At 35.9% G+C, this 14108-nt stretch overlaps 1 protein-coding gene across 1 annotated transcript in view; it reads right to left on the bottom strand.

Moving 5' to 3' along the window:
• Nucleotides 1-14108, bottom strand: part of SPMAP2L (sperm microtubule associated protein 2 like) — a gene marked incomplete at both ends in the record, with an annotated part of 57620 nt that overhangs the window by 20710 nt on the left and 22802 nt on the right. Inside the window, 3 exons of the mRNA XM_082838911.1 lie at nt 3267-3404; nt 6780-6908; nt 9034-9099. Of these exons, the coding sequence (XP_082695037.1) occupies nt 3267-3404; nt 6780-6908; nt 9034-9099 (333 nt within the window). The remainder of the gene's footprint in view (nt 1-3266; nt 3405-6779; nt 6909-9033; nt 9100-14108) is intronic.

The raw sequence follows: 14108 nt of genomic DNA, 5'->3' as shown, positions 1-14108 counted from the left end.
TATATATACGTTTATAATTGTTATAGTCCTCTAATGGATTGACCATTTCATTACTATAAAATGTCCTTCTTTGTCTTAAAGTCTAATCGTCCAATATGAGTATATCCACTCACTTCAGTTAGTTTTCATAGTATATCTTTTTTCGTCCTTTTCCTTTCAGCTTATATATTTCTTTGAATCTAAAGTATGTGTCTTATAGACAGCATACTACTGAGTACATTCTTTTAAACCATTCTGTCAATCCCTGCCTTTTGATTGGACAGTTCATTTGCATTTAATGCAATTACTCATAACATGGAATTTATGCTTGCCATTTTGCTTTTGTTTTTCACATGTTACATCTTTTTATTCCTCTATTCCTCCATTCCTCCCTTCTTCCATGTTAGATATTTTCTAGTGTACCCTTTAAATTCCTTGTTATTTCTTGTACTATATTTTAAAAATTATTTTCTTAGTTGTTACCCTGTATATCTTAACTTATAACAATCTAATTCAGATTAATATCACTCCATTCCCTCCCCTCTTTGGGCTGTTTTTTAATACATTGTATGTCCATCAACACAGATTTATAATTATTGCTTTATGCAGTTGTCTTTTTTTTTTTTTGCCCATGCCACGCGGCATGTGGGATATTCATCCCCTGATCAGGGATTGAACCTGCGCCCCCTGCATTGGGAGCATGGAGTCTTAACCACTGGACTGCCAGGGAAGTCCTATGTAGCTGTCCTTTAAATTATGTAGGAGAATAAAAGGGTTACAAACAGAAAAATACATGTATACTATCTTTTATGTTTACCTATGTAGTTAACTCAATTTTATTTCTTTATTTCATGTGGATTCAAGTTATTGTCTAGTGTCCTTTCATTTTAGCCTGAAGGACTCCCTTTAGTATTTACTGTAAAGCAGGTCTGCTGTGATGAATTTTCTCAGTTTTTGTTTAACTGGAAATGTCTTAATTTCTTTTATTTTTGAAGGATAATTTTGTTAGCTAGAGTATTCTTGGCTGACAGTATTTTTCTTTCAGTGCTTTAAATATGTCATGCCACTGCCTTCTGGCCTCTATGGTTTCTGATGAGAGGTCACCTGTTAATCTTATTGCAGATCCTTTGCATATGATGAGTCACTTCTCTTGCTGCTTTCAAGATTCTCTCTTTGTCTTTGATGGTGGACAGTTTGATTATGATGCGTCAGGTTGTAGATCTTTTTGAGTATATCACTCTTGGAGTTTGTTGAGTTACCTGGATGTGAAGGTTGTTTTTCATCTAAACTGGGAAGCTTTTGGCGATTGTTTCTTTAAATATTCCTTCTGCCCCTTTATTTCTCTACTCTCTTTATGAAATTCCCATTATCAATATGTTAATACCCTTGATGCTGTCTTACAGGGCTTTGAGGCTTTGTTTATTTTATTTTATTCTTTTTTCTTTCTGTTCCTCAGACTTGATCATCTTCACTGACCTATCTTTAAGTTTGCTGATTCTTTCTTCTGACTGTTCAAATCTACTGTTGAGCCCTCTAGTGAATCAGCTAAAATATATGTCACAAAGTCCAGGCTCATGTAGTACATTTATTGGACAACCCTGTGTGTCTTCATTAAGCACTTGCATTTTCCCCCTCATACAATTCTGAACAAGCTTGGTTATCTGTTTCCAGAGCACAAAAGATCAGAAAAGAGGCTACTTACAGACTATTCTCCCAATAAAAAGAGAAATGACAGGAAAGCTATGAAAAGTGAATATCATAATCTAAAGAGGTCAGACCACTTAGCCTAAGTAATGTGCTTCATACTTAAACACTTTCTGAGAGGTTTACCAAATTAAATCATTATGTGATAGTTGATATTCATAATAAATATCTCAAGCCAATGGAAAAAGGTTACATGTATGTTCAGTATCAAAAGAATCTCCTTAGGAAAGCAGGGAAACAAACTTCTAAAAATACAGGAAGTTTTAGCACTCAAGGGGGTTTCACTTATATGAAATGTCAATCTCAGATGTCTCAAAAATTGGTAACAGATAATTAAAGTATTCTTCTAGTTTACAGATACAGATCTTTACCAGATTTACATGCATATTTTAACTAACTTAACAGATTTTATTTAATAAACTGACAAATAAGCAAATTTTGTGGAGGAATTGGGCCACTTTTGCTGGATTCTATGATGGAAAAAGACTCAAGTTGTCCAGTTCAACCTATGCCTGAATACAGGAATCTTTTCTAAAATCCATGTACAGTCATCATTCCAGTTTGTGCTTGAACATTTTCAGGGATTTGGGTGGAGTTGGCAGTTGACCTTTCCAAATAAACGCCTCCATTACTGCATAGCTACCAGAAAGATTTTTCTACACTTAGCTGACATCAGCTGCTCTGTAAATTCCTTGTTCTACTTCTAGTTCTAAGTAATTTTACTTTGACTTCCCTTTCCTCTTTCAGATGCTGACCCTTGAAACATGGCTATCACTGCTACTTAGGTGTCTTCTCTAAGCTAAACATATTATTTCTCTTAACTATTGTTCATATAACAGCTTCCAGAAGAATCAACATCTCATTCGTCACCTCTGAATAGCCTCAAATTTATTATCAGTTTCTTCAGGTATAACATCCATAAGTGGACACATATATGTAATGTGTTCTGATTAAAGTAGTGTACAGTAGTACTATCACACTCCACACTTGGTGGAACGTGTCCAGTGTACATATTCCACTAATGCAACCTAACATTTTTTCCAATAATCTTATCACAATCTTAACTCCCATGTGGAAAGTAACACCTAAGCTCTTTTTTTCTTTGGCCATGCTGCATGGCTTATGGCATTTTAGTTCCCCCAACAGGGATTGAACCCAGGCCCTCAGCAGTGAGAGCATGAAGTCCTAACCAGTGGACCACCAGGGAATTTCCTAATCTGTCTTTTAAAGACAAGGAGAATTTCAGAATTTAAAGCAGAAGGAAGAGCATTTGCAGTCACAGAGGCGCAAGAGAACATGAATTGAAAAAACCTGTAATGTTTCATTTGCATATTTTTAAATTGGCTGACAGCGGTAAGTTTAGTGTGAATTTTAGCTTCACTACAATTTGAGTCAAATGTAATTATTGATGATGATCTTCTGATTACCCACAATTGCTGCAAATATTTGATTTTTCACCCTGATGCTTTGAAACACAAGTGGACTTCTATTTTATGAAATTGCAGACACTAAAATTAGAACAACAATATTGTGACATTCACCAAATTAGATGAGAATTTATGGAGATTCTCAAGGTACTTTACCTATTTATTAGATACCCTTTCTTGAATCTGTTGGGCTGTGCCAGCTTCTGGATCCTTTTGGAAGGTTGGCCAAGCAGTGCAGGAGAAGGGATCTCCCAGATTACAGACTCTCTACCGCAGCTGTAATAATACTGAACCCTGCAAGTTGTAAAAGAGAAAAGAAGTGAACGAAACAGACATGAATTCAAATTACCATAGTAATTTCCAACACTGACCCCCATCCCCCAGGTCTAGGGGAGTGGGTATGACAGTTTATCCCTTCGCTGCTGAGCTATTTTCTACATAGGGAGAAATTAGAAACAGTTATAAGCCATCAAGTTTTCAGCTGTCTTCTAATATCCTATTCTAAAACAGACAATTTTCAGTAATAAATAAAGTTCATTTTCTAAATAGACCAAAAATTACCCTGATGAAGAGAAAATTTGCTGCTTTTTAAATAAAATATTTTCTTTAGCATCTACATAGACAATTTAAATATTTTTACTAAATTTTTAGTTAATAGGATAAATTACATGATGCTTTTCTTTATGTTAAAGACCTCTGAGCTTAGGAATAAATGCTACTTGATCATGGTTTGTAGATTATTTAATCATTATCAGGTTCTGTTTATTAAGATTTTATTTAAGATAATAATATTGTTCTTCTTATCACTCCTGCCCTTCAATCTTTCCTTTATCAAAATATTATCATTAGTGGAAAAAGAAGTGATATTGACTACTTTAACCTGGCGTTAATTTAGATCGTAGTCCCACTCCTGCTTCTATTATTTTCCAAAGGACCTCTGCTCCTTTAGGACATTCATAGATATGGCTCTGCGTTCATCTGCCCAGGTTTCTGTCTGCTGGTTGCTAATATAAGCCTTGGTCTGGGTTTAAGCCTGTATTTCCCTTGCTTTTGACCACTCAGACTTGAGACCCATCTATACCATCACACATCTGCTTTTAAGGGGCTTGAGACTATGCAGCCCTGGCTCTACTGCCTGACAGAGCTGACTCAGCCACTGCCACCCACATACACAGCCAAGCTCTGACAGGCAGAGAACCTCCAGCACTTACCTGGGATTTGCCTTTTGCAGGAACTGGGAGTTCAGTTTGGGAATTGGAGACAGAGAAGGAAGAGGTGATTTTGAACAGGGGGGCATTTGGAAGAGATCAGACCCAAGAAAGGAGGGCACAGTGGGTGGAAGGAAGGAGTGAGCAGCACAAAAGAAAGATGCTCTTGGAGAGTAGGGCAAAGGGTAGAAGTCCAAGAAGCAAAGCAAATAAAACAAACAAACAAAAAAAAGAAGAAGAAGAAAGATGGGAGGACACCAGAGACATAACTCAATTATTCAACATTCTCTGAGGTGGGAGTGGCTAACATCAAACCATAATACTTATGCCTTACTCTGCCAACAACTAGAAGTACATGAACATTCTAGAAGATGGAGAAAATAATACATCTTATGGTGGTTATGAAGATTAAATAAGAGAATATAAGTCATTTAATTAAGTTACAAAGCACTATTCAAATAAAATTTTATTAACTAACTTGTATATTAATTCTAAGTTTCATGTGTATATATCTTTTCTGCTTATAGATACTGTATATTAATAGAATGTATAGCTGCTGCCTTTAGGTGCTTCTCCTGTCTTGTAGTCATTTACACACCCAAGTCTCACCATTCCATCAATGTAGCAGCTACTCAAATATTATTTTAATATAGAGTACTCTGCATTTTTCTCATTGTAAAAGAGATAAATATTCATTACAGAAACTTTGTAAGAGCAAGAAAAGTTTAAGAGAGAAAAACAAAAAGCATATATTATCCTGCCATTCAGAGACAACAATACTTTGGAAAAATATTTCCTGACTCATACACTCAATACTTATTGAGCACCAGGCACTGTTAGGCACTAAGGAGAGAGCAGAAAGTAAGACAGACACAAAATCACTGCTTTCTTGGAGCTTCTTCTCTATGTTGGGAGGAGAATAGCAAAAATTCGGTAGATAGTTGTGATAAGTGCTATGAAGGGCACTGGCTATGCAACAGAGATAGAGGCTTTCCGAGTAGGTTTGTGAGGAGGTGGAATGTTATGTGGAGAAGAGCAGTCAGGAAAGTCCCTCTGAAAAGCTGAGACCTATGCTGAGACCTAAGGACCAGAAAGTCTTAGTCATTGTAAGCATTGCAGGCAGAGGGAGAAATATGAATAAGGTCTTGAGATGGTAAAGATCATGACATGTTTGATGAATAAACATTATTAAAAATAAAAAGAGGATCATATCATAATACAGTTTTCTATTTAATTTTTTTCACTTAATATTATAGCATAAGCATTTCCCACATATAAAAAAAGCAGCAAACATATAAAAGCAGCAAATTATTACCAATAATGAGAAAAATCAATCCCTAGAAACAGACCCACAAATGACATAGTATAGAATTAGTAGGCAAGGAGATTAAAAAATTGAGCAAGTAGAGATAGGATATAAAAAATACCCAAATTGAACTTCTAGTGATAAAAACTATGACACATGAAATAAAAATTACCCTGGATAGGATTCATAGTATATTATATACTACAGAGAAAACGGCTAGTGGAAACACAGAGAGAAATAAAACAGAAAGAGAGGGAAAGAGAACAGATTCAATGAGCTGTAGGACAAATCCAAGCAGCCTAATGTGTAATTGGAGCCCACAGAGAAGAAGTAATAAGTGCCAATTCTATACATTTTCCGATTGATTCTATGAGGACAGCATTGCCATAAACAAAGACATTACAAAAAACAAAGATATTACAAGAAAACTACAGACCAATATCCCTCATGAACACAGATGCAAAAATTCTAAAATTTTATTGGAACACAGGCATTCTCGGTTTACATATGTCTGTACCTGCTTTCCCAGAGTTGAGTAGTTGCTGCAGATATTTAATGGCCAACTTTATATCTGGTCCCTTCCAGAAAAAGTTTGCTGACTTTTGACTAAAGTTGTATATTGAAAGAGGAGAGAAATGGCTACCTCAATTATCATGGAAACCAAATTTCAGATAAATAATAGCATCTTCACTTTTTTCTTTACTTTAAACTCCCTCACTGCCTGTACCCATCTTCCCTACACCTCACCATCTTTCCTCAAAGAGCCAACCAGCAGAAAGTCCAGTCATTCAACAAACATGCACCAAAAACAAATTTGCAATGGGCGTCAAAAGTGTTAACATTATTACCTTTAGATGCCCTAATTAACTTATGGTAACCATGCCCATGGGTGGTATACAAAATTCACAGTTTCATGCACAAATAAGTTCACCCACAACAGTGTTATATATGGTACATATCCTTGCATACTACCTTATTTTATTAAAAAATCAAAATTGTGATAAGCCAAGACACTATAAAATATAATACAAGTCTGCAACAGCTAAATATTAGATGTTGCTCTGGAAAAGTTTTACTGTAGCATCAGATTGGAAACAGATATAGAATCCCTAATCCCCAATAAATTTGTGTTCCTGATAACACACAAATACTAACCTGTTAGGTACATATTCGTGGGAGACTTCCTTAGGCTGGGCAAGGTTCTCAAGTCTTTTGGTCAGTTGAGCGTTCAAAGCATTCCGGGAAACAGGGCGAATAGGATCTTGATTTCCCCAAAACAGTTTTCTGTTAAAAAGCAGAAAAATATAATGGTAAGAAATTCACTGCTAATTGGCATCTTAGAAAAGGCTCTTGATGTCTTCTCTACTAATTTTACTTCACTTCAAGAACTATCTCTATTACAAAATTTTACAGTTTCCTGACATCAGAAGCTGAATAAACTACTTATGGAAGTAAGAACAAGACTGTTGTATCTACTGTCTTAAAAGATGCTGACCAAAAATGAACCTATTAGAGATAGTTCTATTTCTGCCAACATGTAATTAACACTGTAATTTATAGTCAGGTCAGCAAAAAATGGGCATGCCACTTATCTACACTGTGCTCCCAGTTTGGGTAAAGCACTGTACCAGGTGGTCAGACCTAATCAACTCCCAAACGCCCCACCTCCAAATACCATCACACTGGGGGTTGGGATTTCAACATATAAATTTTAAGGGGACATAAACATTCAGTCTATATCATCTGATAAAATACTGGTATTCAAAATATACAAAGAACTCTTTAAATTCAACAATAAGAAAACAACCCGATCAGTGGGCAAAAGATCTGAATAGACACTTTACAAAAGACAATATACAGATGGCAAATAAGCATATGTAATACGCTCATCATCATGTCATTACGGAATTGCAAATTAAAATAATAAGATAGTACTACACACCTATTAGAAGGGCTAAAATATAAACCACTGATGACACTGTGGAGCAACAGGAACTTTCATTCATTGCTGGTGGGAATGGTGCAGACACTCTGGAAGACAGTTTCGTAGTTTCTGACAAAGCTAAGATCATATTCTTACCATATGATCCAGTAATTGCACTCCTAGGTATTTACCCAAATGAGGTGAAAACTTGTATCTACACAAAACCTGCATATGAATATTTATAACAACTTTATTCAAAACTGCCAAAAATCAGAACCAACCAACATGTCCTTCAGTAGGTGAACAGATAAACTATGGTACATCCAGACTACAGAATATTACTCAATGCTAAAAAGAAATTGCTACTGAAATGAAAGCCATGGAGGAACCCTAAATGCTTATTTCTAAGTGAAAGAAGCCTGTCTGAAAAATTTACACATTGTACAATTCCAACATTATATGGCAATCTGGAAAATGTAAAACTATAGATATAGTTAAAAGATCAGTGGTCACCAGGGGTCTGAAGAAGAGGGAGAGAGGGAAGGGATCTATAAGTGGAGCACAGGTAATTTTTAGGGCACTGAAACTATTCTGTATAATAATGTAGTAATGAATATATGACATTATGCATTTGTCAAGACCCATAGAACTGTACAACACAAAAAGTGAACCCTAATGTAAACTACAGACTTTTGTGAATAATAATGTGTCAATATTCATTCATTAATTGTAATAAGTGTATCCCATTAATGCAAGATAATAATGTTAATAACAGGGGAAACTAGTGGGTGGTAATATAGAAACTTTCTCTGTACTTCTGTTGAGTTTTTCTGTAAATCTAAAACTGCTTTAAAAAATAAAATCTATTAATTTAAAAAATAAAAAAGCAATAGGAAATCAGAAAAAAGAAAAAAAAAATCAGGCTTCACTCGGGAGCCAAAAAAGAAAAGGGGGAGTCCTGTGACCAAAAGTGGAAAGACAGTGGGTCCAGCCTGCTGGAAATCTAGAACACAGATATGCTCTAGGCAGGGGCTTAGAGACAGCAGGACCAGCTGTTAGAAGCAACAAAGTTGAACTTGGAGGATAGACACAAGTGTTTCACGTGAGTGTGGAATAATGCCCTGGGACAGCGGTTGGAATCATCTGGGGAGCTTTTCTCTCTGTGTTTTCACTAGCCATCAGCGTATTGGAATCATCTGGGGAGCTTTTAACACTCCTGAAGCCTATGCTGCACCCCAGGCCAAATGAGTCAGGATTTCTGGGAACAGGACTCAAGCATCAGTCAGTTTTAAAATTTTCCAGGTGATTCCAGTGTGCAGTCAAATTTGAGAATCAATGACCTAGGGTTTGCCTTCTATGTGTTGACTCAACTGAGGTGAAAATATTGATTCAGTGGATCCAGTTAGTGGACAGGTAAGAATAATACTTACCTACTTAATGTAAGGAATACATCATCACACACAAGACTACATAATATTGCCTTACCTATCTGGGGCTCCCCATTGTTTCTTAGGCCTAGAAAGATCTTGAATTCTCTTCCTAGAAAAAGAACTAACAAATACCAGCTGATTAATTCAAAGAGAATGTGTTTAACAAATATGATTCCATTAGATGACTCCTACTCAAACAAATCTCATTAGAGGAAGAAAGAAAAACCAATGTCTTATTTAATGTGATTTTTTTAAATTTTCTTTTTTTTTATGTAGCAGGTTCTTATTAGTTATCCATTTTATACATATTAGTGTATATATGTATCAATCCCAATATCAATGTCACTTTCCCCCCTTGGTGTCCATAAGTTTGTTCTCTGCATCTGTGTCTCAATTTCTGCCCTGCAAATCAGTTCATCTGTACCATTTTTCTAGGTTCCACATATATGCGTTAATATACGACATTTGTTTTTCTCTTTCGGACTTACTTCATTCTGTATGACACTCTCTAGATTCATCCACGTCTCGAAAAATGACCCAATTTTGTTCCTTTTTATGGCTGAGTAATATTCCATTGTATGTATGTACCACCTCTTCTTTACCCATTCATCTGTCGATGGGCATTTAGGTTGCTTCCATGACCTGGCTATTGTAAATAGTGTTGCAATTAACATTGTGGTGCATGACTCTTTTTGAATTATGGTTTTTTCTGGGTATATGCCCAGTAGTGGGATTGCTGGGTCATATGGTAATTCTATTTTTAGTTTTTTAAGGAACCTCCATATTGTCCTCCATAGTGGCTGTATAAATTTACATTCCCACCAACAGTGCAAGAGGCTTCCCTTTTCTCCACACCCTCTCCAGCATTTGTTTGTAGATTTTCTGATGATGCCCATTCTAACTGGTGTGAGGTGATACCTCATTGTAATTTTGATTTGCATTTCTCTAATAATTAGTGATGTTGAGCAGCTTTTCAGGTGCTTCTTGGCCATCTGTATGTCTTCTTTGGAGAAATGTCTATCCAGTTCTTCTGCCCATTTTGGGATTGGGTTTTTTTTTTTTTTTAATATTGAGCTGCATGGGTTGTTTATATATTTTCGAGATTAATTCTTTGTCTGTCGATTCATTTGCAAATATTTTCTGCCATTCTGAGGGTTGTCCTTTCGTCTTTTGGTCTTGTTTATGGTTTCCTTTGCTGTGCAAAAGCTTTGAAGTTTCATTAGGTCCCATTTGTTTATTTTTGTTTTTATTTCCATTACTCAAGGAGGAGGATCAAAAAATATCTTGCTGTGATTTATGTCAAAGAGTGTACTTCCTCTGTTTTCCTCTAAGAGTTTTATAGTGCCTGGTCTTACATTTAGGTCTCTAATCCATTTTGAGTTACTTTTGTGTATGGTGTTATGGAGTGTGCTAATTTCATTCTTTTACATGTAGCTGTCCAGTTTTCCCAGCACCATTTATTGAAGAGACTGTCTTTTCTCCATTGCATATCCTTGCCTCCTTTGTCATAGATTAGTTGACCATAGGTGCATGGGTTTATCTCTGGGCTTTCTATCCTGTTCCATTGATCTATATCTCTGTTTTTGTGCCAGTACCATATTGTCTTGATTACTGTAGCTTTGTAGTATAGTCTGAAGTCAGGGAGTCTGATTCCTCCAGCTCCGTTTTTTTCCCTCAAGACTGCTTTGACTATTTGGGGTCTTTTGTGTCTCCATAAAAATTTTAAGATTTTTTTGTTCCAGTTCTGTAAAAAATGCCATTGGTAATTTGATAGAGATTGCAGTGAATCTGTAGATTGCTTTGGGTAGTATAGTCATTTTCACAATATTGATTGTTCCAATCCAAGAACATGGTATATCTCTCCATCTGTTTGTATCACCTTTAATTTCTTTCAGCAGTGTCTTATAGTTTTCTGCATACAGGTCTTTTGTCTCCCTAGGTAGGTTTATTCCTAGGTATTTTATTCTTTTTGTTGCAGTGGTAAATGGGAGTGTTTCCTTCATATCCCTTTCAGATTTTTCATCATTAGTGTATAGGAATGCAAGAGATTTCTGTCCATTAATTTTGTACCCTGCAACTTCATCAAATTCATTGATTAGCTCTAGTAGTTTTCTGGTGGCATCTTTAGGATTCTCTATGTATAGTATAATAAAATCTGCAAACAGTGACAGGTTTACTTCTTCTTTTCCAACTTGTATTCCTTTTATTTGTTTTTCTTCTCTGACTGCTGTGGCTAGGACTTCCAAAACTAGGCTGAATAATAGTGGTGAGAGTGGACATCCTTGTCTTGTTCTGATCTTAGAGGAAATGCTTTCAGTTTTTCACCATTGAGAATGATGTTTGCTGTGGGTTTGTCATATATGGCCGTTATTATGTTGAGGTAGGTTCCCTCTATGCCCACTTTCTGGAGAGTTTTTATCATAAATGGGTGTTGAATTTTGTCAAAAGCTTTTTCTGCATCTGTTGAGATGACCATATGGTTTTTCTCCTTCAATTTGTTAATATGGTGTATTACATTGATTGATTTGTGTATATTGAAGAATCCTTGCAGGCCTGGGATAAATCCCACTTTATCATGGTGTACAATCTTTTTCATGTGTTGTTGGATTCTGTTTGCTAGTATTTTGTTGAGGATTTTTGCATCTATATTCATGAGTGATACTGGTCTGTAATTCTCTCTTTTTTTTTTTAATTCTCTTTTTTTGTAGTATCTTTGTATGGTTTTGCTATCAGGGTGATGGTGGCCTCATAGAATGAGATTGGGAGTGTTCCTTCCTCTGCAATTTTTTGGAAGAGTTTGAGAAGGCTGGGTGTTAGTTCTTCTCTAAATGTTTGATAGAATTCACCTGTGAAGCCATCTGGTCCTGGACGTTTGTTTGTTGGAAGATTTTTAATCACAGTTTCAATTTCATTACTTGTGATTGGTCTGTTCATATTTTCTATTTCTTCCTGGTTCAGCCTTGGAAGGTTATACCTGTCTAAGAATTTGTCCATTTCTTCTAGGTTGTCCATTTGATTGGCATAGAGTTACTTGTAGTAGTCTCTTAGGATGCTTTGTATTTCTGTGGTGTCTGTTGTATCTTCTCCTTTTTCATTTCTAATTTTATTGATTTGAGTCCTCTCCTTATTCTTGATCAGTCTGGCTAAAGGTTTATCAATTTTGTTTATCTTCTCAAAGAACCCGCTTTTAGTTTTATTGATCTTTGCTATTGTTTTCTTTGTTTCTATTTCATTTATTTCTGCTCTGATCTTTATGATTTCTTTCATTCTACTAACTTTGGGTTTTGTGTGTTCTTTCTCTAGTTCCTTTAGGTGTAAGGTTAGATTGTTTATTTGAGATTTTTCTTGTTTCTTGAGGTAGGCTTGTATAGCTATAAACTTGACTCTTACAACTGCTTTTGCTGCATCGCACAGGTTTTGGATCATCGTGTTTTCATTGTCATTTGTCTCTAGGTATTTTTTTACTTCCTCTTTGATTTCTTCAGTGATCTCTTGGTTATTTAATAACGTATTGCTTAGCCTCCACGTGTTTGTGTTTTTTACGATTTTTTCCCTGTAATTCATTTCTAATCTCATAACGTTGTGGTCAGAAAAGATGCTTGATATGATTTCAATTTTCTTATATTTACCAAGGCTTGATTTGTGACCCAAGATACGATCTATCCTGGAGAATATTCCATGAGCACTTGAGAAGAAAGTGTAATCTGCTGCTTTTGGATGGAATGCCCTATAAATATCAATTAAATCTATCTGGTCTATTGTGTCATTTAAAGCTTCTGTTTCCTTAGTATTTCTGTTTGGATGATCTGTTCATTGGTGTAAGTGAGGTGTTAAAGTCCCCCACTATACTGTGTTACTGTCTATATCCTCTTTTATAGCTGTTAGCAGTTGCCTTATGTATTGAGGTGTTCCTATGTTGGGTGCATATATATTTATAATTGTTATATCTTCTTCTTCAATTGATCCCTTGATGATTACGTGGTGTCCTTCCTTGTCTCTTGTAACATTCTTTATTTTAAAATCTATTTTATCTGATATGAGTATTGCTACTACAGCTTTCTTTTGATTTCCATTTGCATGGAATATCTTTTTCCATCCCCTCACTTTCAGTCTGTATGTGTCCCTAGGTCTGAAGTGGGTCTCTTGTAGACAGCATATATGAGTCTTGTTTTTGTATCCATTCAGTGAGCCTGTGTCTTTTGGTTGGAGCATTTAATCCGTTCATGTTTAAGGTAATTATTGATATGTATGTTCCTGTTACCTTTTTTTAAATTGTTTTGCGTTTGTTTTTGTAGGTCCTTTTCTTCTCTTGTGTTTCCCACTTAGAGAAGTTCCTTTAGCATTTGTTGTAGAGCTGGTTTGGTGGTGCTGAATTCTCTTAGCTTTTGCTTGTCTGTAAAGCTTTTGATTTCTCCCTCCAATCTGAATGAGATCCTTGTTGGGTAGAGTAATCTTGGTTGTAGGGTGTTCCCTTTCATCACTTTAAATATGTCATGCCACTCCCTTCTGGCTTGTAGAGTTTCTGCTGAGAAACCAGTTGTTAACCTTATGGGCGTTCCCTTGTATGTTATTTGTCGTTTTTCCCTTGCTGCTTTCAATAATGTCTTTAATTTTTGCCATTTTGATTACTATGTGTCTTGGCGTGTTTCTCCTTGGCTTTATCCTGTATCAGACTCACTGCGCTTCCTGGACTTACGTGGCTATTTCCTTTCCCATGTTAGGGAAGTTTTCTACTATACTCTCTTCAAATATTTTCTTGTGTCTTTTTTCTCTCGCTTCTCCTTCTGGGACCCCTATCATGTGAATGTTGTTACGTTTAATGTTGTCCCAGAGGTCTCCTAGGCTGTCTTCATTTCTTTTCATTCTTTTTTCTTTATTCTGTTCCACGGCAGTGAATTCCACCATTCTGTCTTCCAGGTCACTTATCCATTCTTCTGCCTCCGTTATCCTGCTATTGATTCCTTCTAGTGTATTTTTCATTTCAGTTATTGTATTGTTCATCTCTGTTTGTTCTTTAATTCTTCTAGGTGTTCGTTAAACATTTCTTGCATCTTCTCGATCTTTGCCTCCATTCTTTTTCTGAGGTCCTGGATCATCTTCACTATCATTATTCTGAATTCTTTTTTCTGG

Source organism: Leucopleurus acutus, assembly GCF_964270905.1.
Source record: "Leucopleurus acutus genome assembly, chromosome: 4".
In the NCBI taxonomy this organism is placed as follows: Eukaryota; Metazoa; Chordata; class Mammalia; order Artiodactyla; family Delphinidae; genus Leucopleurus; species Leucopleurus acutus.
The sequence above is the reverse complement of the archived record's forward strand: the minus strand, read 5'-3'. Positions and strand labels throughout refer to the sequence as shown.